The following is a 23,437-nucleotide window of genomic DNA, read 5'->3' as shown; positions in this document are numbered from 1 at the left end:
CAGCTGGACAACAAACTGGACTGGACTGCCAACACAGAAGCTCTATGTAGGAAAGGGCAAAGCCGACTTTACTTCCTCAGAAGGCTGGCCTCCTTCAACATCTGCAAAAAGCTCCTGAAAATATTCTATGAGACAGTAGTGGCAAGCGCCCTCTTCTATGCGGCAGCGTGTTGGGGAGGCAGCGTCAAGAAGAAGGATGCCTCTCGTCTCAATAAACTGGCTAGGAAAGCGAGCTCTGTTGTGGGCAAAGAGCTGGACAGCCTAACAACAGTAGCTGAGAGACAGGCACTGAAAAAGCTGAGGTCAATCATGGACAATCCATCGCATCCGCTTCACAGCATTATCTCCGGACAGAAGAGCAGTTTCAGTGACAGACTGCTGTCACTGTCTTGTACTACGGACAGACTGAAGAGATCTTTTCTTCCTCATGCCATGAGGCTCTTTAACTCCACCCGGCAGAGTAAAGGCCCACATTAAACCACACCACCTACATTGGATATTACCGAATCTTACTGCATTATGTATTCTGTGTAGCACTATTTAGTTACTCTATATAACATGCTAAAGTGGGCATTTGCACGTCACACTGGGTATTTGTATATTGTATTCTTTTGGCTTTATTATTGTATTGTTCTCAGCTCAGGGATGCTGCTGGAAATGTGAATTTCCCTTAGGGGATGAATAAAGTATCTATCTATCTATCTATCTATCTATCTTAAAAGGCCAGTTTGATGTTCGCAAGAAGCCACATGGGAGACACAAATAACATGTGAAACAAGGTGCTCTGGTCAGATGAGACAAAATTGAACTTTTGGGGCTCAATGCCCAGCGTTACGTTTGCCGTAAGCATATCACTACACAGCACCCTGAAACACCATCCCCAGTGTCAAACATGGTGGTTGCAGCATCATCCTCTGGGGTTGCATTTTTTCAGCAGGGACTGGGAAAATAGTTGACAGGAAGATGGATGGAGCCAAATACTAAGCGGTTCTGGCAAAACTGCCTGAGTCTGCCAGAGACCTGAAAATGGGGTGCAGCTTCACCTTCCAACAGGACAACTTCTCTAAACATAAAGCAAAATTTAACAATGGAATGGTTTAAAACTAACAATATAAATGAAGTAGAATGGCCATGCCAAGTACAGATCACAATTCTATAGAGCAGGGGTCTCCAACCTGGTGCCCGCGTACACCAGTTCAGAGAATAGTGTAATAAATAGTCTGTACAGCCCCTTTGAGACTTCTTGTGATTAGGGGTTATACAAATAAACATGACATGACTTGACCAGGGTGCCCCTAAGGACAGCTGAGGTGCTCACGGACCTGTTCTGAAAATACCTCACCAGTCCTGGATTATTGTGATTTTCTAGTAAAATTATTTTTTTAGTGGTTGATTGAGTCTATTTATCCCTCCTTCTAAGAATTTGCCATGTAGTAACATAGTAACAACACAGTAATAGAGTATTTGGGGAAGGATCTAAAAAATGCTGTGCAAAAATGATCACCATCAAACCTTAAGGAACTTGAGCTGTTTTGCAAGGAAGAATGGGCAAATATTTATGTTTCAAGATGTGCAAAACGTAAAGACATTACCAAAAAGATTTGTGTCTGTGATTGCAGCAAAACGACCTTGTTCAAAGTATTAAATCAAAGGGGGCAAATAATTTTGCAACCCCTACTTTTGCAACTTTTGTATTTATTTGTTACCACAATATAAAATGTTAAACATATTTGGTTTCTTTTCACGATTGTGCCTCACATGTTGTTGAATCTTGGAAAATATTTAGATTTTTTTTCAATCAATGTTTGAAGCCTGAAATAGGGCAATATATAAAAAGGTTCTTTAGGGCAAATACTTTCCAAAGCACTGTATATAGTACTTTAACGAGGAGCCTCTAAAACCTAGCATTTTAAATTTTGTTACTAACATGTCATTCTTTTGTCTAAATAGTAATATACAAGTAACATGTAAGTGAATCCGATCCCCTTCATTAAAGAAACACCGTATTTATATTTTGTGTACTACAGGGATGTCAAACTCAGTTTGGCTCTGAGGCCGGCTCCAGACTTTCTGTTCTGAGGCCGGATCAGTAAACGAATATCAACCTCCGGATGATAAAGGATCTTTTCTGAACACAGCAAATTTATTCACAAACAATGAGGGGAAAAACATGTTCATATTTGGTATGTGTTAACTGGTATATCCGAAAAGGTGAGTGAATGCAGTTATACACCTGTAGCAACTCACCACGCTATGCAAACTCAATACTGCCTCGTAGCAGCCGGAGAGAGCATTTTTGGTATTCATTTATTTAAAAAAAACTTTGATAGAAATGATCCAGAGACTACTTCTTCCTTTTGACATTCTCAAAAATTAATGGCGGGTCAGAATGAATATCCGACGGGCCAGATCCGGCCCGCAGGCTGTAGGTTTGACCAGCCTGGTGTACACTTTTGTCGTGCCTTAATATTGTGAAAATAGAAATAATGGTTGGCTTTGTATTAACCGTTCAGTTTATTCAGGTACACCGAGGTTAACTAAGTTTCCAAATACATTTCAGTCAAAATGCTTTATACTTATTATTCATATGCATTATCTTCTTGTAAACCATGGGTCTCAATCTTACGGCCCGCAAACCATCTGCAGCCCTCGAGACGATAGTTTTGGGCCCTGCCGTAATTTGAAAACTTAATCCGGCCCGCACAAGCTTGAAATTGACTAGTTAGGCACAGTTTAAAAGGCTCAACCTCTTTCTAACCTTAGTTCCTGTGCCCCCCTCATGGCCAAATTCAAGCACTTTTTATGGACTTTAAAACCCAAATTTAATATTTCTCCAGTACCATTAAAGAAGAAATCCGGTGTGAATCATGTATTTTGCGGAACCACAAATATATCTGCAATTTACATTTGCGATTTTTCATCTTGTGTGTGCATTTATCAAGACATGATTTTTAGAACTTGCGTAAGTTGCTAAGATATTTGTGGACAGAACAGTACACGTGTAAATTTTTTTGAGACATACCCCATATAGGTGTTGGGTAAAAAAATTGGTAGCTTACATGTTTAGTTACAGGAAGTTCTTGCCATTACAAATTACCAATGGGAAATGCTACCATTGTTTTCTGCATAGCCCATAACTTTAGTCCATAATTGAGATGTAATCCTTGCACGTGATATACACATTTCATAGTGCCCTGTTTATGTGCAAGTTATGTCCCAGTCCTCCTGGGCTTGACCCGTAGGGGGCGATGATGCTTTATAGGACAATGCCATAAAAACTGATACCAGCTATCGTTAATCACGAGGGAAGAAGAAAAGCAATGGCAAAGCGAAGGCACCAGAGAGCCGTGTTGACAGCCTTTAAAGCAGACTACTTGAGAAACATGGCAACAAATTCAAGCGTTTACAAGCACTTCACCCTAGAGTCAAGCACTTTTAAATCCTTGAAATAACATTAAAAGTCAAGCATTTTAAGGATTTCAAGTCCCCATACCAACTCTTAAAATGAGTTTAAGATCCCTGTTTTTTGTAGCTCTTGACAAAACCTCATTACCAACGTAATTTATTGTATTTTAAAAGGCCCTCTCAATTTGAAAACAAAGATGCATTAATAAAATACACATTGGAATAAATTCAGGAGATACGGAGAGTGCGAGCACCCTCGGAAGGCGTCGCAACATAGAACGTCGCCTTTCTGTTGTATCGCACCTGGAGAAACACAAAGTACACGCACACCATTAGCACCGAACAACCACTGCCATAGTTATACACTTGGGCACATTATTACAATTCAGGATTCGTACATTTTTTTCATGGCCAAGTTATAGCACTTTTTAAGGATTTTCAAAGCCAAATTTCCAACCGAGAGTCATGTATTTTGCAGAACCATAAATATATCTGCAATCTACATATGCAGTTTTTAATCTTGCGTGTGCATTTCTCAAGACATATGAATTTTTTTTAGATCTTAAATCGCCAATATATTCGTTTTTGAGACATATCTCTTCCTATAGATGTTGGGTAAAACTGACTTATATGTATGTAATACATGCATGTATACTTATGTGTACCTCACATTTTCAGTTGCTGCAGGTTTTTCCGATTACAATTTACTACTGGGAAATACTACCTTAATTTTGAACATGTCCCATAATAAAAGTCCATAGTTGAAATGTAATCCTTGCACTAATACACATGTAATCATTTCATAAAACCCTTTTTAAGTCTAGCAAGTAACAAACAGTTAGAAAAAAAAAACATTGTTAAGCTAGTCATGTCATGTTTATTTAGATAGTCATCTCTGAATTACCTTTCATATGACTAGAAAGAGCTCACTGCCCCTTTCGGAAGAGTTGGGTCGATTTTTTTCCATACTTTTTAGTATGCTGTGTGAGGATTCTAGCCATTGTGTGTATTTTCCGTTTTCTAGCCATTATTTATTAAAACGACAGTCTCCTGGCATCTTTTAACTCTTGGGCACAATCTGTAGAAACTTCACACGACAACGCCAAATACAAACAAATGCCTGCTGCCGATGATCACAAGGGGAGAAGAAATTCAATGGATGAGTGAAACCACCAGCGCAGGTGTTTGCACGTCATTTTGAAGCAGACTTGTATTATTTTCTATAATTAATGCATTGTCAGAGAAACATGGCAAAAATTTCAAGCATTTACAAGCATTTCACCCAAAATTCAAGGCACTTTTCAAACCTTGAAAACGTTACGTTAAAATTATAGCATTTCAAACATTTCTAGCACACGTACGAACACTGACAATTCCAAACCATTGAATGTTTTGCCTTCTTGAAGTTGTGCAAGTTCCATGCATTCATCCATTATCTGCACCGCTTATCCTCAGTAGGGAAGCGGGGGCGCTGGAGCCCATCGCAGCTATCTTCGGGCAGTGGGCAGGGGACAGCCCGAACTGGTTTCCAGCCAGTCGCAGGGCACACAGAGACAGACAATTCACTTGCTCATTCACACCTAGGGACAATTTGAACCGGCCAATTAACCTGACATGCATGTTTTTGGAATGTGAGAGTGCCCAAAGAAAACCTACGCAGGCACATGGAGAACATGCAAACTCCACACGGGGAGGTCGCGGTAGCTGGACTTGAACCCTGAACCTCTGCACTGTGGGGTTGCGCGCTCACCACACTTCCGCCGTGGTACCCGTTGTGCAAGTTGTTGTTTGCATTTACCTGAAGGTGTCGGACCGTCTCGTCCACGGCTCGAGCCTCCAGCAGAGTGACCGTGCAACCGCCGAAGCCTCCGCCTGTCATCCTGCTGCCAAACACTCCCTCCACCTCCAAGGCTGCCTTCACCAGATCATCCAGTTCCTGACAGCTCACTTCGAACAGATCTCTGACCAAAAAGGAAAAAACGTTGGATTAAAGACAGAAGCAAATGAAAGGCAGCCAAACCTGCCAGACCTAAACCCTTTTCTGAGGACACACTTGACAGGAAGCTTAAAAAACTGCATGTGAAAAAAGAGCACCTGAGAGAAGTGTGGCTTTCCACCATGACTTTGCCAAACTCTCGGTAGGCGCCGCGCTTCAAGAACTCTGCCCCTCGCGCCGTCCTCTCAATCTCCTCAATAACATGACTCGCTCGGCGATAGGTCACGTCATCCAGTTGATCCTTTGACGCTGAAAATTGCCAAACGGATGAGGATCCCGAAGCCAAATTGGCCGTCTCACGTGTCATGACTCTGATAAGAAAAATCAACACAGCCCAGAAAATCATTGGCTGCTCTCTGCCCAGTATGGAGGACATTGCTGGCTTGCGATGCGGAAGGAGCCAACAACATTTAAAAGGGTGATAGCTTGAGGCCCCCAGCTTAATAAGAAAGTAAAAGGGAGTTTTTATTCTTTGACCACGAGATGTTGTAGTTTTATGTCGTGCAAAAACGAGTGGTAAGAATCGCAACTAAGAACACAAACTACGAAGCGACCAAAAATACATAACTTTTCTACCCGTTTTTTGCTTAGACTTTCTCCAGTTTTTTTGTTTTTTTTTGGTACCCGTATGAGCAAGATGGCATACAACTATTTTATCTCCCATTGTTCCTACAATGGATGACATTTTTTACAACTAAGAGGCTCTGAATTATACACGCTGTCCCGTGAGCAAAGCAAGGGTGGTGATAATGGTTTCATATAGGAGTTTAGATATGACCACCATATTTCACAGGTAGTCAGGTACGTTATCCTAGGTGTGAAAAATGCCCCAAAAAGCTGACTCAGCACTTTATTTGGGGGGGGGCTCATCTTCGGGTTTTTTTTTCGCAATAAAGACAAAGAAAGAGGGTGACTGAACAGCTGCTTTTTAACTTCCAGTATCCTTTTTTCTTTTGTTTTCTCCTTAATTATTTGCACTCTAGGTTATTTTCTTCCAAACAATATATATATATGTAGACAATCTTTGGGATTTCTTCCTGTTTGACAACTACACCTTGGATTACCTTCTATCCTATGGACATGGGCTTTAGCGCACGAAAATGCGTTTATTCGAGGAATCAACTCCTTGCCCTTAAGAATTCTCGTGCCGGCGTGATGAGGGGACCTATCGTGGAAGAAGAGCCGGAGCTAGCTAAGCGGCTAGCGGCGTTATAAGTCTTCGGTACCGTCCGTAATCATGGTAAATGTGAACTCACTACCAAATAAGACCAACGAGCTGGCTGTACTGGTGAAAAACATCGAAGCGCACAGGGAGTGCAGTTGCTGTGTTTTACGGAAACGTAGCTCACGTTTAGCATCCCGGACGCTAACGTGTAGCCACTATACAGAGACACGAAAGCCTGCGGGAATCGGAGAGGAGGTGGACTCGCTAACACGAGGTGGTGTATCCCTGGACAAGAAGATTTCCATCTACCGCAGGGATGTCGAACTTTTGGACAAGCGTGTGACGTCATCCACTCCGCTACAAGCACCCCTAGAGCATCATGTTAATCTGTTAATAAACAACAGGGTAGACTGCTGGAAGTGTGAATTTCCCTACGGGGATGAATAAAGTATCTATCTATCTATCTTTTTATGGATTAATTTAAAACTGATTGATGTCTTTTTATATGAGTCCTTACTGGGTTTTTTTTTACTTTGTGTAGGAAATTAAAAAATATATAATTGAAAAACAGATGTATGTTTTTTTCAGAACTCGATTTGGCTAAACCTCACCCAGTCCCTAGCACCGGCGGCCCCCAGGTAACCTTGAGTTTGAGAACCTTGCTCAATGTAAACAATGTTCACTGACAGTTTGAATTTTAATGAGCAGCTGACGAAAGGTTGGGAAACCTTGCAGGTCCTCCATGGTGGCATCTCTCAGACTTTCTTTCCCTAAGACGGCGGCAGCCTTTTCACACTGCGCTCGTCGCTTGGCGTACTCGCCGCTCGCCAGAGAATGTTTGACGTTTGAGTTGGCGATGAGGAAGACCAGGCTCGGATCGCTCAGCGGGACGGGAACGGACTCCAGTGACCTGTCGAGAAGGTACAAGGATTGCACTGGACAGTGTCGGAATATAAACGTACCGTATTTTACGCACCTGATTATAAGGCGGACTCCCGAAAATGTCTTTGGTCATTTTTTTTTAAATGTACAAGGTGCAACAGACTTAAGAAAAAGGCACACAATTAAATAAGTACCATATTTGTGCATTAATAATTCGGTCAAAATATACCCCTCATCATAATTGCAAATATTGAAAGCAATGAAAATTGAACCTCGATCACTGTGGAGAGATCGCCAGATCCTATCCACTGGACTACTAGGGATACAGACTACACACAAAATGCAATAGGTTTTTTGTCATCATCACGTTATTTTTAGTCATGGGACCACGCAGTCGATGTGATTATTGGGCCAGGTCGCAAGAAAATTGTCAGACTTTTTACAGTTCCATGGCACAGAAACGGTTGAGGACCACTTAAATACTGGTTTTTTTTATTGTACGGATTTTGTACACATTTACATAATTTTGTGTGACTCGGTATTAGCCTGTGTTAGCCTTGCACAAAATATTTCTGTAAACAGTAGTTGGCAAGCTATTGGCATTTTTTTTACTTTTGTTACAGTTTTAAAACAACCTTATAGGGGTAGTGGTCGATGCCATTGCCTGAATAAACAGCAGTCAAAAGCAAAGTCTGGTTATTCGGAACGTCGTTCGCTAGCTGTCTAGTTCGGCCAAATCGGTGAAACTCGGGAAAGAGGACAGCATAACTGTCATAATTCAAGTATTCCAAATAAAACATGTGTATGACATGATGTCATCAGTATTTTCCCCCAAAAATAATTATCGACCCAAGAGTGTATGAACTAGTACGTCATGCATTGAAGGGGTAAGTACTCACAAAAAAAGAAAAAAAAAACCTCAAAAAAAGAATATACCGTAAATTCCGGACTATAAGCCGCTACTTTTTTCCCCCCAAACATTCAACCCTGCGGCTTATTCAGTGATGCGGCCAAATTATGTAATTTTTCTAACAGCCGCCAGCGGCGCTCGAGTACAAAAGGTAAGATTTAGACCGGTGGAATATATGCGCCGAGGAAGACTGCAACTTCTTAGCTTGTGCACAATTTAAATTAGCGTAGACATATCCTCACTATGTAAATTGCAATAAGAAATGCACATGAGGCAGATTTCAAGTCCGATAAAGAAGGAAACAGTTATTGCACGAGGGTGTTACTTGCGTGTTTTTGAATAAGGGAGCTAGCGTGTTTTTGAATAAGGGAGCGTGGAACGACGTCCATATGGCGATATCTCTTTCCGACACTGAGGAAGACGACTTTGGTGACATCAGTTGCAAGAAAGAAGATGAGGACGGTAAACCTTGATTTCTACAAGCACCGTATATTTTTTTAACAGTCTCGTTCACTGTGTTGCGAGCGTGTTCTTAGTAGCGTTTTGCTACCCTTCACAGGCACGGTTTGGGATGAAAGTTATAATATTATTATTAAAGCTTTGAAAACTCTCTCGGTGTACCGTCTTTCTTTGTAAATATGTGTAACCATATATAATATGTATTTACAACTGTATATTTTTGTAATGTATTTATTTTAGAGACTTATTCTGATATGTTTTCCCACGGGGGCTGATGGGAAGTGGAGTAAAGGTGAGACGTGTTTGTGGACGCAGCAGACAATAGTGAATATATATTTTTCCCACCCTTACCTATGGAAATATACCGTATTTTCCGCACTATAAGGCGCACCTAAAAGCCTTTATTTTTTTCAAAAGCTGACCATGCGCCTTATAATACAGTGCGCCTTATTTATGGATCAACATTAAGTCGCAAAGTCTTCCAACTAACTTGCAGCCACCGACTAGATTTTCCCCTGAACGCCAAGTAGTCCGCGGTGTATGCTGGGATTTATTTACCGGCGTTTCATTGACTAACCAATGTGTCAATCATCATTTGAATCGATCACTATTGGCTAAAGTTATTTGGAGGTCAAGGGGCGGATCCTTTTTATCATTTACAGGCTGGCATAGGCTTAAACGGCAAAACAAAGCCTGCAATTGGCAAAAAAAGATGAATGTGTATAGCACGTGGTTGGCGGCATACAGAAAGCATTTTTTACTACTCTGTATTTGTAAATATTTTATTCTGCTGGATTTACTACACTCACGGATATAAGAGGCTGCACATTATTATGAACACAACGACTTCGGTGAGCTACTCCGGCTATATATTATCCCTGTATCTTGTTTCAGACTGAACTCGATGTTTCTGTGATAAGCGGTGCAGATAATGGATGGAATGGAGTGTCTATTTTTAAATTAAACTCAATTCCAAGTGTTTATTGTCATATGCACAGTAAAGTTGCGAGCGAAAAAGAAAATAGAAAATAAGGAATGGTTGGCATTTCTTGAATCCCAAGACTTTAACCTTCCGAATGATATTTGGAACGCTGCATTTGAGAGACATCGTACGGACACCGCATCCGCACGTGTTCTCGACACGTATTTGCGTCTTTGCAAGCTTTCGGAATGTTAAGGTCAAGTCAAGTCAAGTCAAATTTATTTATATAGCCCTTAATCACAAAAATGTCTCAAAGGACTGCACAGGATTACAGTTACAAAATTACACAATTACCTGATCTTAAACTAGCAAACCAGCATGCGGGCAAGGAAAAACTCAAAAACCTCAGTGTGAGGAGAAAAGAGAAACCTTGAGAAAGGACCTCACATGTGGTAATCCCCCTTCCAGGATTGAACAGGGTGAATTACAATTAGCATTACTGTACACAGAATAGTAAACACTAAGGGGTAATAAGTTTGACTGAACTATATGACTGTTTTGTCGACGTTCCCATTGTAGCGCCTTATAATCTGGTGTGTCTTATGTATGTCAAAAATAGGACCAAAAACTATTTTTTCGGGGTGCGCCCTATAACCTGGTGCGCCTTATAGTGTGGAAAATACGGTACTTTTTTTCTTCCCCTTGGATTATTTTTAACGGGACCCGGACTCTGCAGGTTTGCATTGAATCATAACTCCCGGTATCAATTTCTGTTTATTTTGACCGGCTGTAGCTTTTGAACTGTCTCGGCCTCTTGGCTTTGTAGTGTAATATGATTTGACCGATAATGGATAATTGATAAAGAATATAGAACAATAAACCTCTAAAAATCCCCCACTCAGATACAATTGCGGGTCGGGTTTGGGTTAATTTTGTGATTGTGTTACATGTTTTAATGTGGGCGCATGCAGCTTATGTACAGGTGCGGCTTGTGTAAGTACAAAAGCGGTTATTCCCTTAAAATGGGGTGGGTGCGGCTTATAATCAGGTGCGCTCTATAGTCCGGATTTGACGGTACATTTTCTTTTCAAATTACTATAGTATTCCTTAACTTAACTAAATGTACCTGTTTTTTGATTACATATTTTGTTCTGTAACTGTAACGGGATACAAGTACAATTTTTTGTATCTCGATTATGTAACGACGTTACATGTGTTCCAATACTCCCCAACCCTGCATTCATTCATTCATCCATCCATTCATCCATTATCTGCACCGCTTGTCCTCAGTAGGGTCACGGGGGTGCTGGAGCCCATCCCAGCCATCTTCAGGCAGTGGGCAGGGGACACCCCGAACAGGTTGCCAGTCACTCGCAGGGCACACAGAGACAGACAATTCAATCGCTCATTCATTCCTAGGGACAATTTGAACCGGCCAATTAACCTGACATGCCTGTTTTTGGAATGTGGGAGGAAACCGGAGTGCCCAGAGGAAACCCACGCAAGCACGGGGAGAACATGCAAACTCCACACAGGAAGATTCGATCTCATGACCTCAGAACTGTGCCGCACACACGCTAACCATTGCACCACCGTGCTGCCCTTCATTCATCCATCCATCATCTGCACCGCTTATCCTCAGTAGGGTTGCGGGGGTTCTGGAGCCCATCCCAGCCATCTCCAGGCAGTGGGCAGGGGACACCCTGAACTGGTTGCCAGCCAGTCGTAGGGAACACAGGGACAGACAATTCGCTCGCTCATTCACACCTAGGGACAATTTGGACCGGGCAATTAACATGACATGCATGTTTTTGCAATGTGGGAGGGAACCGGAGTGCCCGGAGGAAACCCACGCAAGCACGGGGAGAACATGCAAACTCCGCACAGGAAGGTAGGTAGCTGGATTTGGACCCATGACCTCAGAACTGTGCCACAGACGCGCTAACCATTGCGCCTCCGTGCTGCCCTTCATTCAATAATATGCAATTTTGAACAACAAACCATGTTCCTCGCAGCCTGGGAGTTAAAATTTGGCGATCTAACCATTGTCAAGTCAAGTCAAGTCATTTTTATTTGTATAGCCCTTAATCACAAAGAGTCTCAAAGGGCTGCACAGGTTATTACACAGACTATTTTTCAGATTATTATTACACCATCCCCTGATCTGGAACCAACATGAGGGCAAGGAAAAACTCAAAAACCTCAACATGAAAAAAATGAAGAAACCTTGAGAAGGGAGATATATTGCATACTATAGTGTGGATGCCACATCTTTTTTTACAATAAAAAACATAGCTTACCTGCAGTCGATGAGCAAAGCGTGGCCCTCCGTGCCGAGGACGGCTACGAGCTGGTCCATGATACCGCACGGCACTCGGGCATGCGTGTGTTCCGCCTGCTGGCACGCCAATGCTTTAGCCATTTCGTCTCCATCGTCTGGTAACAACACCAAATGGTATGTTCTTATCCAAATTTTTTTGAGGAAAACCCGATTTGGCCCAACCTCACCCAGACCCAAGGACCGGCGCCCCCCCCAGGTAAATGGAGTTTGCTCAATGTAAACAATGTTCAATACATTGTTATATAAAAGAAAAGACTCTACTAATTCAATGCTTGCCTAAAAACACTTTAGGTCCGAACTTCAAAATATCTTTAAAGTCGAAAGGCATTTTTGTATATTTTGACCAGCCTTCAAAGGTCACAGATGCTTGACTAAATTGATGCATGGACCTAAAGGAACAGTGTGTATTATCAAATGCCTCCCAGTGGTAAATAACAAAATCAATTTTCTATGAAAACTGCGAAAATTCTCTCAAAATATCGAACAGTGCTCATTTTTGTATCGACAATGACTTGACAATATTGATTGTTCCTCGGTTAATTATGGTGCATTAGTGCCATCTGCTGGACACATGCAATACTAACAGGTTTGATTTGCTGTTTGAGCTTTTCTAGAGGAACGTTATTATTTTGTGCCCCCTAGTGATATAAAATACATTCGTTTGAAAAAAAACAATATTGACATGAATAATAAGCAAAAATCATGAACGATCGTATAAACATGCATTTTGAAATAGTAGGATGCGTTGTTTGAGGTGTCCTTAAAAAGGTTGAATGTGGAATATTTTCCCTTTTAAGTTTGTGTTAACAATCCCCAACTGAGTTCAAAGAGCCTTTCAGCATTTTTCCACCACCCATTTTATTTTAGCTTACTTTTTAGCAAACCTGGCCGAATACATCAGGTAGAATGAATGAGGGGTGGGAGCGGCTGAAGAGTGACGCCATCCTCGTCCCCACAATCCCGATTTTGTTTTAATATGTTAGTTAGTGTAGCATAAAAATTGTGTAATTGAGAAAGGTCCTGTTTCGAATAAAGTCCACATGCCAATCCAAACTCCAAGTCAGGTGAAAAAAGAGGAGTTTATTCGAGGACATCTCTTAGATGCATGTACTTGCACATGCATCAACAAGCTGACTAAGGCTCCAATGATGACACAAGCTGGGAGATGGCGCCAGCGAGAAACAAAGTCCTGAATCCATACAGCTTTTAAATACTTGTAGTCAAGTCATGTTGACTTGAATAGCCCTTAATCACAAGGAGTCTCAAAGGGCTGAACAGAATACAGACTATTGCAAACTACAGACTATTATTACACCATCCCCTGATCTAAAACCTACATGAGGGCAAGGAACAACTCAAAAACCTCAACATGAAGTAAATGAAGAAACCTTGAGAAGGGACCGCACATGAGGTCATCCCCCTTCTAGGATGACCAGGCTGCAACGGATGTTGCAATAACAAATATTACACAGATATCGTCAACGTGAAATATAAGTCATTCATAAGCTTTAGAATAGAAGTTTGTTTTAAGCCTAGATCTAAACAGTTTGGTCGGATGTTAGTCATGAAATTTGTGTTAATTTGACATTAATGAAGCTCACCAAGAGGGAGCGGACATTATTGTCCACCATCATGCTGTTAAGGGTACGCCTAAAACCCCCAAAATGGCTGGGCAAAAAAAATGAGAAGAATTTCGATGCCGGTGAAGCTTGGTCAATTTGAGCCTCCATAGTTTGTATTCTTCTTTGTGCTTTGAAGCACCCGTTTCCAGTTGCACAACACAATAAAATGACATCAGAGGTCAAATACTTAACAGTGTCCCTCTTTAGAGATTGTAGGTTAGCACATACGCCTAACACGCGAAAGGTCCCAGGTTTGAGACCGGGTGGAATGGCTGGGATGGGCTCCAGCACCCCCGTGACCCTACTGAGGACAAGCGGTGCAGATAATGGATGAATGAATGGATGGATGAATGAATGAATGCAGGGTTGGGGAGTATTGGAACACATGTAACGTCGTTACATAATCGAGATACAAAAAATTGTACTTGTATTCTGTTACAGTTACAGAACAAAATATGTAATCAAAAAACAGGTACATTTAGTTAAGATAAGGAATACTATAGTAATTTGAAAAGAAAATGTACCGTAAAATCCGGACTATAGAGCGCACCAGATTATAAACCGCACCCACCCCATTTTAAGGGAATAACCGCTTTTGTTTGCCTGGAGATGGATGAGTGCTACCAGGCTGTACTTGCCCAAGACACACACAACAGGAAATGGTGCCCCTACGGCCCTAGTGGTTAAGGAATCCAACCAACCGACCAACCAGAGAAGAAAAATGAGGGAAAAATAAACCAAAGCAGATGCTAGTCTTGTGCCAATGTCTGAATGCGGGCAAGCCTGACCTGACTTAAGTTGTTGCAGGAAGGTGTAAAAGGCGACTTCCAAGGAGGCCGAGCTGGAAAGGCCAGCACCCAGGGGCACGCTGGAGACCACCGCGGCTCTAAAGGCTGGCAGCGGATGGGCTGAAGGGCAGATGAAGGTCAAGAGTTGTGTAGCACTAAACACAAAGCCTCCCCCTTGATTTTGATTATAGAGTTATATATAAATGGTGACGTCACGTATTTTCGGGTACCTCTGTAATGACGTAAGACGCCTCTGACGTAGTTGGCCCAGTGCGGCGAGGCCACAGGGGCCAGCGAGCATCCCTCGTCTCCCGCATCCCCGGACAGGCGCAAGTCGATCCGGCGGGGTTCGTCGGCGTCCTCGCTGGCGGTGACGACGCTCGCCACGGAACCGGGTGGACGAGCGCACCCGACCACCACCGTCAGCAGGGGCAGCGCCTGCAAACGCAAGCATCACAACGCTGAAAGTGTTTGGAGCAGAACTTTCAGCCGTTCTGCCCCGTAGCTCTGGAACTCATTAATTACTAACTGACTTCCACAATTCTACTACCCTGTCCATCTTCAAATCCGAATTTCAACCCATCCGTTCCGACTTGTCTAACTATAATAAACTGCCTCACATGCCATCCCCCTTTTTTCAACCATACTTTGTTTTTATTTTTCTATTTATTGCTTGTCCGTTTTAGTTTCCCCTGACTAATATTAATATAATTTCCCTGTAAGTACTTCCATCTAAAATGATGTATTGAAATCAGGGGTTAAGTTTATATTCACATACATGTCAAAATTAGCTTGGTGTGTTAAACAGGCAGCCCGCGGGCCGGATCAGGCCCGCTAGGGGATTGGATCCGGCCCGCGAGACAACGCTCAGAGAAGCGCAAGAGAAAGAGAGCTGTAGGTTGAAATAGGTCCACTTGATGTTGCCAAAGCCAGGAGCCTCTCACAGACGCTGCACTTGTATTTCTCTCTCTTCCTCCATTTTTCTTTCACTCTATCTCTCTCTTTCACTCTCTCTGTCTCTTTTACTCTTTCTTTGTTCTTTTTTTGTCTCTTTATCTCAGTCTTTTATCCTTCTTTTGCTCTCCCTTCAGTTTTTCCTTTACTCTCTTTCTCTCTCTCTATTGCTTTCTCCTTCTGTCTGTCCCCTTTCTCTCCTCTTTTTCTCTTTGGATTTCATTCTTTTTCTTTCCCCCTCTCTCTCACTATTTCTGTTTTTATCTCCTGTTTCTCTCTCTCTCTGTCTCTCTTTCTTTTTTTGTCCCACCCTCTCTACCTTTCTCTCCCTATCTTTCTCTTATAAACCGGCCCCCAAGAGAATGTTTGTTCTATCGGGTGGCCCCCCAGTTTAAATAAGTTTGACACCCCTGGCTTAAGGTATGCAGTCTTGGGGAGGGAGTGTGGCTTGTGCAGGAACAAAATCAATGGAGCAAAAGTGAGCAGAGAATTTACGGTGAAAAAAGAGATATTATTTTTTCCTTTTCTTTTAAAAAAGGTATTTTTGCAATACACTATGCCTGTAGAAAGAGGAAAAAATCTTGGACATTACCCAGAAATGGAGAAGGAAAACATTTAGTGGTTCGAAGACTCAATGGAAACGGAGCTCTCAAGATTGCACAATATGAAGGGTTCAAGACATCCACTGGCTGGTCTAACACATTTCTTCTAATTATTTTACTAATGTGGGGGAAGGGAAGGGCCGGCCTGTCTAGGTCGCTTGGGACAATGACGACCAACAAGGTTGAAAGCCACGAACTTGTCTCACCAGCCAGGGAACATAGCGGAACCAAGCCAGGGGTTCTCCTTTTCCTTATTCCTCGGCTGAGGGATGCGACCAAAGGGATGGAGAGACTTTTCCAAGGAAAGGGTAGTTTTCGGCATGCCGCCAGTTTATAAATGACCTATATTTCATGTCGACAATGTTTGTGCATTTTTTGTTAATGCTACATCTATTGCATACTTGGTCATCCTTATTTATTTTATTTCTCATTATATTTGATATTTTATCGTTTGTTAATAAAAAAAATCCATTGCAACCTGGTCATCCTGGAAGGGGGATTACCTTATGTGTGGCCCCTTCTCAAGGTTTCTTATCTTACTCATGCTTAGGCTTTTGAGTTTTTCTTTGCCCTCATGTAGGTTTTACATCAGGGGATGGTGTCATAATAGTCTGTAGTTTGCAATTATCTGTGGTCTGTGCAGTTCTTTGAGACTCCTTGTGATTAAGGGCTATACAAATAAACACAACTTGACTTTCTCACCCTCTTTCTTTTTCCCTCTTACTCTCATCTATTTCTCGCTTTGCCTTCCTCCCTCTCTCACACACACTCTCCCTTTCCGTCTTTCTCTCTTACAGTCGTTTTTTCTCCCCATCTCTATTTTTCTCCCTCTTTCTCTCACTCGTAATCGCTTGATCTCTCTATTTTACCCTTTCTTTCGTTTTTCTCATTTTCTTTCTCTATTTCAATCTCCCTCACTCTTTCTAACTCTGCCCAATCTTTTATGCTTACTTTCTCTGTGTATCTTAGTTTCTCTATCCCTTTTTCTCACTTTCTCTTTGTTCTCTATTTCTTCTCTATTTCTCTTTCTCTCCCCCCTTTAACTCTCTATCTTTCTCCCTTTTCTTCTGTTTTTTCTACCTCTTTTTTTCCCCTCTAACTCTCTTTCTCTCACTTGTCCTTTGTTTTTCTCTACTTTGTCTCATTATTTTACCTTTCTCTCTATTCCTCTGTTAATTTCACTCTCTCTCTCTCACTCTTCCTCGCCCTCCTTTCTTGATTTATTTTATCATTTTCAATCTACTAGTCCGGTGGGTTTTTTTACCATTCGGCCCCAGTTTTACACCCCTGGGTTAAGGGGTCCTGGTACTGAAATTTGGGGCGTAAGGCAATTAATTTTTCAATTAAGTAATTAGGAAAAGTAATTGATGACTTTTTTTCAGTAACGCTCTCAACACTGGACGACCCCCGGCCGCCAACTATTCCTCACCATGGGGAGCACGTAGCCTCCGTTGTAGTCGGTGTGCTCCCCTATCAGATTGACTCGTCCGGGGGCGCAAACGGCGATATTGGCGGCATCTTCCCCGAACTCTCGCTCGAATAAACGCGTCGCTTCCTGCACGAGCTGGCCACAACTCGGAGCCGGAACAGGAGCGGTCATTGAGCGTAAATTTGACCGAAGCAGCAAAACAACAAAGCGGCTTTGCACTTATGGCGAGGTCCAAAACCTACTTGGCGAAACCAGGAAGTCCACTGACAAGTCGTTGCGAAGCGTGATTTGCTGGAAGGGGCGTGACGTCACAAGGCGCCAGAATAAGTAAATTAATCCATCAAAGCCTCCGGGCTTTTTTTTTTTTGTTTGAACAATTTTATTGACACTATTAACAGCAAATAAATGTGAGGTTTGAACATTTTTTTCTTGACAATCTTAACAGCAATTAAGCATATTCACAATTTCGTTATATCTGGCAATATGACGTTTTAACAATTTTTCCGACATTTTTAACAGCAATTAAACCCACAATTTCATTATATCATATCCCAACAATATACGTTTTTATCGACACTTTTAACAGCAATTAAAAACATTCACAATTTCATTATATCATATTCTAACAATATGAGATTACGAGGTTGGGACAATTTTTATCGACACTTTTAACAGCAGTTAACCAATGTGTAAAGGGCAATACTATTGTGCAAGGGCATAGCTCTGTCTTCTCAAGTGGGATAAAATCCCACCCTCCCAAGCAGCATCCTCCGGTCTTCTGCCCGGGATGCTCAGTCCTCCCACTTCTTGCTTCTACCTTCCACCACCACACGAATAACCGGGCCGTTGCTGCCGGGACCCCCGGTTCCCTCCTCTGGGTGGGTGCAGACGATTCTTCTTTATGGTATCTGCAGCCATTCGGAGCACAAACCGTTGTAGGCTCGTCAAACGCAAGCCCCCGCACAGGACTCACTGTTGCTCGCTCCTGCACAAAAGCAATAAGGGCCCTGTGATTTTGTAAAGTGTGACATTCTTGTGTTTCTAAATCAAATTTCTTTAAAAAGTCCCGAATAAAAAGATGTGTTGGTGGCAAGTTAAAGGACACTGGTATCAAGTGATTTTTTGGTACAAGCTTTAGCTTCCGCAAGTACGAGCCCATCCAGAACCGGATCATCGCTTGACTTTTCGGGTTGTTGGGTGGGCCCACAGCGTTTTGGAAGTGGAGGGAGACATATTTGGAGGAAGAGCTGGAGGTCAGGCACCCCTTTCCCCCCTTTTTCCTTTTTCTTTTTCATTGTGTCTCTTTTTATCCTTTCCCTCTTTGAGCCCCAGATAAAGTGAAAGATGGCTCGGTCCTTTTGGGCATAAAAACTAAACGGATTGATAAAAGCAGTAGGAGGATGATCGCTTTGATAATTAGGACCTTCCCCTTTAATGTCAGTTTTTTTAGTGTCCAAAAACCAAGTCTGTGCTTAACTTTCCTTGTCACATCGTCCCAGCTGGTCTCGCCTCCTCCATTCTCATTTAATTTTATCCCTGGAATTTTCTGGTCTGTCTTTAACACCGTCAGTGGGAGTCCTGTCTTTTCTGTCTCTGTCCACAGTCCATAAAACTTTGCTTGTGACTTTTCTCTATTGAGTCTTGACCCAGATGCCCTACCACACAGGTCAGTCAAATGAAATGAAAGTCAAGGGCTCTTCTAACAAATAAGAGGTCAGTACATAAAATGTTAAAATCATCACAAAACACACTTAGTAATTTGTCCCCCACTTCCTGGGATATTGATCCTTTCGACAAATCTATCTTTTCTTAAAATTTGTGCCAAAGGTTCAATGCAAAGAACATAGAGAAGGGGAGATAAAGGGCAACCCTGACGTAAACCGCAGTTGATCTCTACTGCTTCCGATAAATTCCCGTTAATCATGAATTTGCTGTAGATGTCTCGATACAGCAGTCCCACCCACTTGATGTATTTTTGGGGAAAACCACATTCTTGCAGTACCCTGAAGAGGTATTGTTGCGAAACCCGATCAAAGGCTTTCTCAAAGTCTAGGTTTAGGACCACTAGTCGCATGTTTCTGTCTCTCGCATTACAGATGGTGTCACGGATCAGCATGAGACTGTCGCTGATCTTCCTTCCCACGATGGCACAGGTTTGGTCCGGATCAACCAAGTCTCCCAAGACCACAGACATTCGTGTTGCTAAAAGCTTGCTGAAGATTTTACAGTCAACGTTTAAAAGCGTTTAGGGGTCGCCAGTTTTTAAGTCCGTTTTGTCGCCTTTTTTGTGCAATAATAATAACAATAATAATAATAATAATTTCCTTTGTATTGTCATTCTTTTGTAAGAACGAAATGTCGATACACCTGACCCGTTGTAGCGAGCCGATGCAGCAGCAGCCAACAGAGGGCGCCGCCATTTTACCAATGTTATAAGTCTTAGGTATGACTCGGCCGAGGCGCGAACCAGCGACCTCCCAGTCTCAATAGAGTAACTATCCCTATTCTGAAACTGTCTGGCATGTTGTCTCGACTGGAAAAATTGTTAAAAATAGTAATCAGATCCGATGCTAAAATATCCCAAAAAGTCCGATAAAATTTGAGGCTGAGCCCGTCCTCCCCGGGTGATTTGCCTTTTTTAAAAGTCTTTATGCAATCATTCAGTTGGTCTTGGGTAAAGTCCGATGCTAAAAAGGGGTCTTGACGCATTGATCTCGAGATATGATCTAATACATGTACCATTTCATTCTCATGTGTTTCTTTCCTTTCATATAATTTTTTTGTAGTAGTATTCGACTAATTTGGTTATTTCACTACTTTCCTTTGTTATTAGCCCGTTTTCCTTTTGGAGTTTAAAAAGCCCCTCACTTTTGCTCGTAATTAAAAAAAAAAAAATAGCGCGTACATTTTTCCCCTTCTTCTATTTCTCTTTCTTTGCTTCATATTATGATGCCTTTGCTCTTTATTTCCGCCAAAGCGTTTAGTTCTTGTTTGATCTCTCTGATTTCATCATTAAAGTCCATCCCTTTTTGTGTTAGGGTAAAATAGCGTTGGAGTCTTCTTTGTAGTCCCGACGTGCGTTTCATCTCTTTAAGTTTCTTGTTTTTCCCTGCATTTTTAAAAAAAAATCTGCGTTCATTTCTTTGTCATCTCCCACCATTGTGCTCATGAATCATACAAGTCTTGAAGGGTCTGCCAGTCCTTGTACCGCTCCCTGTATTGTGCAGCTAAGGCCTCATCCTCCAGTAGGGAGCAGTTCAACTTCCACAGACCCCTCCCAACAGTCATACCTGAAGGAAATGAGAGAGAGCAGGACAGTAGCAAGTGATCTGAAAAAAAGGCTGTTATCTGGTATCACTCAGTGTTAAACCCCTTGTAAATATGTAGTCTATTCGAGAGGCTCTGGCATTGTCACTACTGAACCAGTTGAAGCCCTCCTCTCCTGGATGTATGGATTTGAAACAGTCTTCCAGTTTAAATGTCCGGCACATGTCCTGTAATAAAATCGATGTTTTATCTACTTTAAACTCCTCATCGGTCCCCTTTCTATCCTTTCTACTTGGGATGCAATTAAAATCTCCTCCCACGATTAGTGGTTGATGGCCAAGCATATGTGACTGGATGTCTTCTAAGAGTTCGTACCTGAGTTGTCTGTTGGCATGGCCATATATGTTAATGAGGTTAAAATCATTCCCTATATAAGAAAGTTTTGCTAAGATTGCGCGTCCGTCCCTCATCACAGTACTCCCCTTTATGATGAGTTGATGGTTGTTTATTAAAATGGCCACCCCATCGTTACTGTTTTCATTTGAGCCACTCCATAATGAAAGATATGGCCAAATCTCTTCCCATTGTTTATGATTCTTTAAAAAGGGGATGCAGCATTCTTGTAGTAAAACACATCCGTTCTAATGGTTTTTAAAAACGATAAAACGCTGTGAGCTTTAACCTTTGATCTCACACTTCTCACATTGATAGTAGAGAAGGTAATGTTCATAAGTGTTGTTAAAGTATACAAACTACTTAGACGAAACCGGGGGATCCGAGTCCATTCTCCGGTGGTCATTGAGAGTGTCACCTGTGTCGGATTTCTGATTGGGGCACAAAGCACCACTAAAGAACGGTACCTCATTTGGAGACCCACCAGGGAAAACTCTGGAATCCTCTGACTCTCTGTCTGTGGTTCCAGGTCTTCCCCTTTTTTCTGGGTTAGGGGGTGGGCCAGAGGACCCATCGGAGGGTCTCTTAATTCCCTGCGCACAAGGGATCAGATTTTTTTCTTCCTCGACTTCCTCCGGCTCAACTTCATACAGTTCCCTTGTGGGCGTTTTTATCGGCAATCGGCTTTCCTCTATATCTCTTATCTTTGTTTCCGGTGTTTTCACCACCCCCAATTTTGTTCTATTTTTACCCCTCTTTCCAGTGGCCGTATGGGTTTTGGGAGAGTCATTTGCCTTTTCGATTTGTTTGTCCTCTTCAAATTCCGATAGTGGAGTAAAGAACAATTTTTATTTTTTGGACTCTCTTCCAGGCCCTTCCTGATTAATATGGGTTTTGGGAGGGGGAGGGACAGTTGCCTTTTCTATTTGTTTGTCTTGTCTAAATTCAGGTATTGTATGAAAATTCAAATTTGAATTTTTGGCCTCTCCTCCAGGTCCTTCCTGACTCAAATTTGATTCTTTGGCCTCTCCCCCAGGTCATGGTGAAATAACCAAATTAGTCGAAGACTACTACAAAAAATTATATGAAAGGAAAGAAACACATGAGAATGAAATGGGCCATGTATTAGATCATATCTCGAGATCAGTGCGTCAAGACCCCTTTTTAGCATCTGACTTTACCCAAGACCAACTAAATGATTGCATAAAGACTTTTAAAAAAGGCAAATCACCCGGGGAGGACGGGCTCAGCCTCGAATTTTATCGGACTTTTTGGGATATTTTAGCATCGGATCTGATTACTGTTTTTAACGAGTTTTCAGCTCTGTCTTCTCAAGTGGGATTCCATCCCACCCTCCCAAGCAGCATCCTCCAGTCCTCTGCCCGGGATGCCCAGGTGGGTCCTCTCCCTTCTTGTTCATTTTCATTGGGTATTTCCATAACTTTATTCATTTCATTGTCTTTGTTATCTTTATTCATTTCATTGTCTTTGTTACATTTATTCATTTCATTGTCTATGTTGTCTGTAATCATTTCATTGTCTTTATTGTCTTTGTTAACTGCCTTCCTAGCTTTCAACTTGTCAGCAAACAATTTCGGGCAGTTCCTATAGAGGTGGTTTGTTTCTCCACAGAGGTTGCATTTTCTGCTATTGGTACACTCCTCAAAAGAATGTCCAATTGTCCTGCACTTTCCACAAATAATTCAATCACATACCTCAGCCAGATGCCCATGCTCACCACATTTGCGGCAGAGTTTTGGTTGTCCTTGATAGTGGATAAAGCCACGGTTTCCCCCCAGGACTATCGACGGGAGGTGTTTCAGTCCCTGAAAGCCCTGAGGGTCTTGCCATTGTTGGATAGGTATCCTCCAGGTACAACTCCAAATGCCGTTCTCATCCTTCACCTTCATAGCCTGGCCTTTTATCGAGCAGTATCTGCTCAACCAATAACAGATGTCGTCTGCATTCACCACTTCATTAAACATCCTGACAATGACTATCTTGCTAGCATTATCAGTCAGCTTCTCCACCATGAATCCAGAAAACTGGGGCCTCACCCCCACAAAGCGATCCCAAAACTCTTGCAAAAGAGCCGCCGTTACGAAACTTACATAAGCGATCCCAAAACTCTTGCAAAAGAGCTGCCGTTACGAAACTTACATCAAAGCCCTTGCCAAAAGGCAAGGTTATAATGCAATATGAGAAATGAGTTTAAGGAAGACTACGGGAACCGAATGTGTCTAAAAAGCAGCCTCTGTTGTCCATTTTTTTCCCAGCCTTTCTCAAAGAAAGACAAGAAGTA

At 42.1% G+C, this 23,437-nt stretch overlaps 1 protein-coding gene across 2 annotated transcripts; it reads right to left on the bottom strand.

Annotated features, from left to right (window-relative positions):
- Positions 1 to 3,546: 3,546 nt before the first annotated feature.
- galk1 (galactokinase 1) lies at positions 3,547 to 17,753 on the bottom strand. 2 transcript variants are annotated; one of them, XM_088324148.1, is made up of 8 exons: positions 17,476 to 17,751; positions 14,721 to 14,928; positions 14,491 to 14,610; positions 12,040 to 12,175; positions 7,295 to 7,476; positions 5,500 to 5,650; positions 5,204 to 5,366; positions 3,547 to 3,708 (listed from the first exon to the last, which is right to left on the bottom strand). In XM_088324148.1, exons 1-8 carry the CDS (start codon positions 17,644 to 17,646, stop codon positions 3,634 to 3,636), a joined length of 1,206 nt encoding a protein of 401 aa, XP_088180274.1. In that variant the 5' UTR covers positions 17,647 to 17,751; the 3' UTR covers positions 3,547 to 3,633. The 2 variants fall into 2 exon arrangements, with proteins under 2 accessions (XP_088180274.1, XP_088180275.1); XM_088324149.1 differs by lacking the exon at positions 7,295 to 7,476 and having other exon boundaries at positions 5,500 to 5,712; positions 17,476 to 17,753.
- Positions 17,754 to 23,437: the final 5,684 nt, after the last annotated feature.

This window comes from Urocampus carinirostris, chromosome 19 (genome assembly GCF_059441175.1).
Source record: "Urocampus carinirostris isolate Australia breed hairy pipefish chromosome 19, RoL_Ucar_1.0, whole genome shotgun sequence".
NCBI lineage: Eukaryota > Metazoa > Chordata > Actinopteri > Syngnathiformes > Syngnathidae > Urocampus > Urocampus carinirostris.
Note: the sequence above shows the minus strand (reverse complement) of the source record. Positions and strands in the feature narration are given on the sequence as shown.

Coding starts and splice junctions, on each gene's coding strand:
- galk1 (XM_088324148.1), bottom strand. CDS start 17,646: ATGACCGCTCCTGTTCCGGCTCCGAGTTGTGGCCAGCTCGTGCAGGAA. Junction 14,611..14,720: donor CGTCTTACGTCATTACAGAG/GTACCCGAAAAT, acceptor TCTGCCCTTCAG/CCCATCCGCTGCCAGCCTTT. Junction 12,176..14,490: donor CCTGCAACAACTTAAGTCAG/GTCAGGCTTGCC, acceptor TGTTGTTACCAG/ACGATGGAGACGAAATGGCT.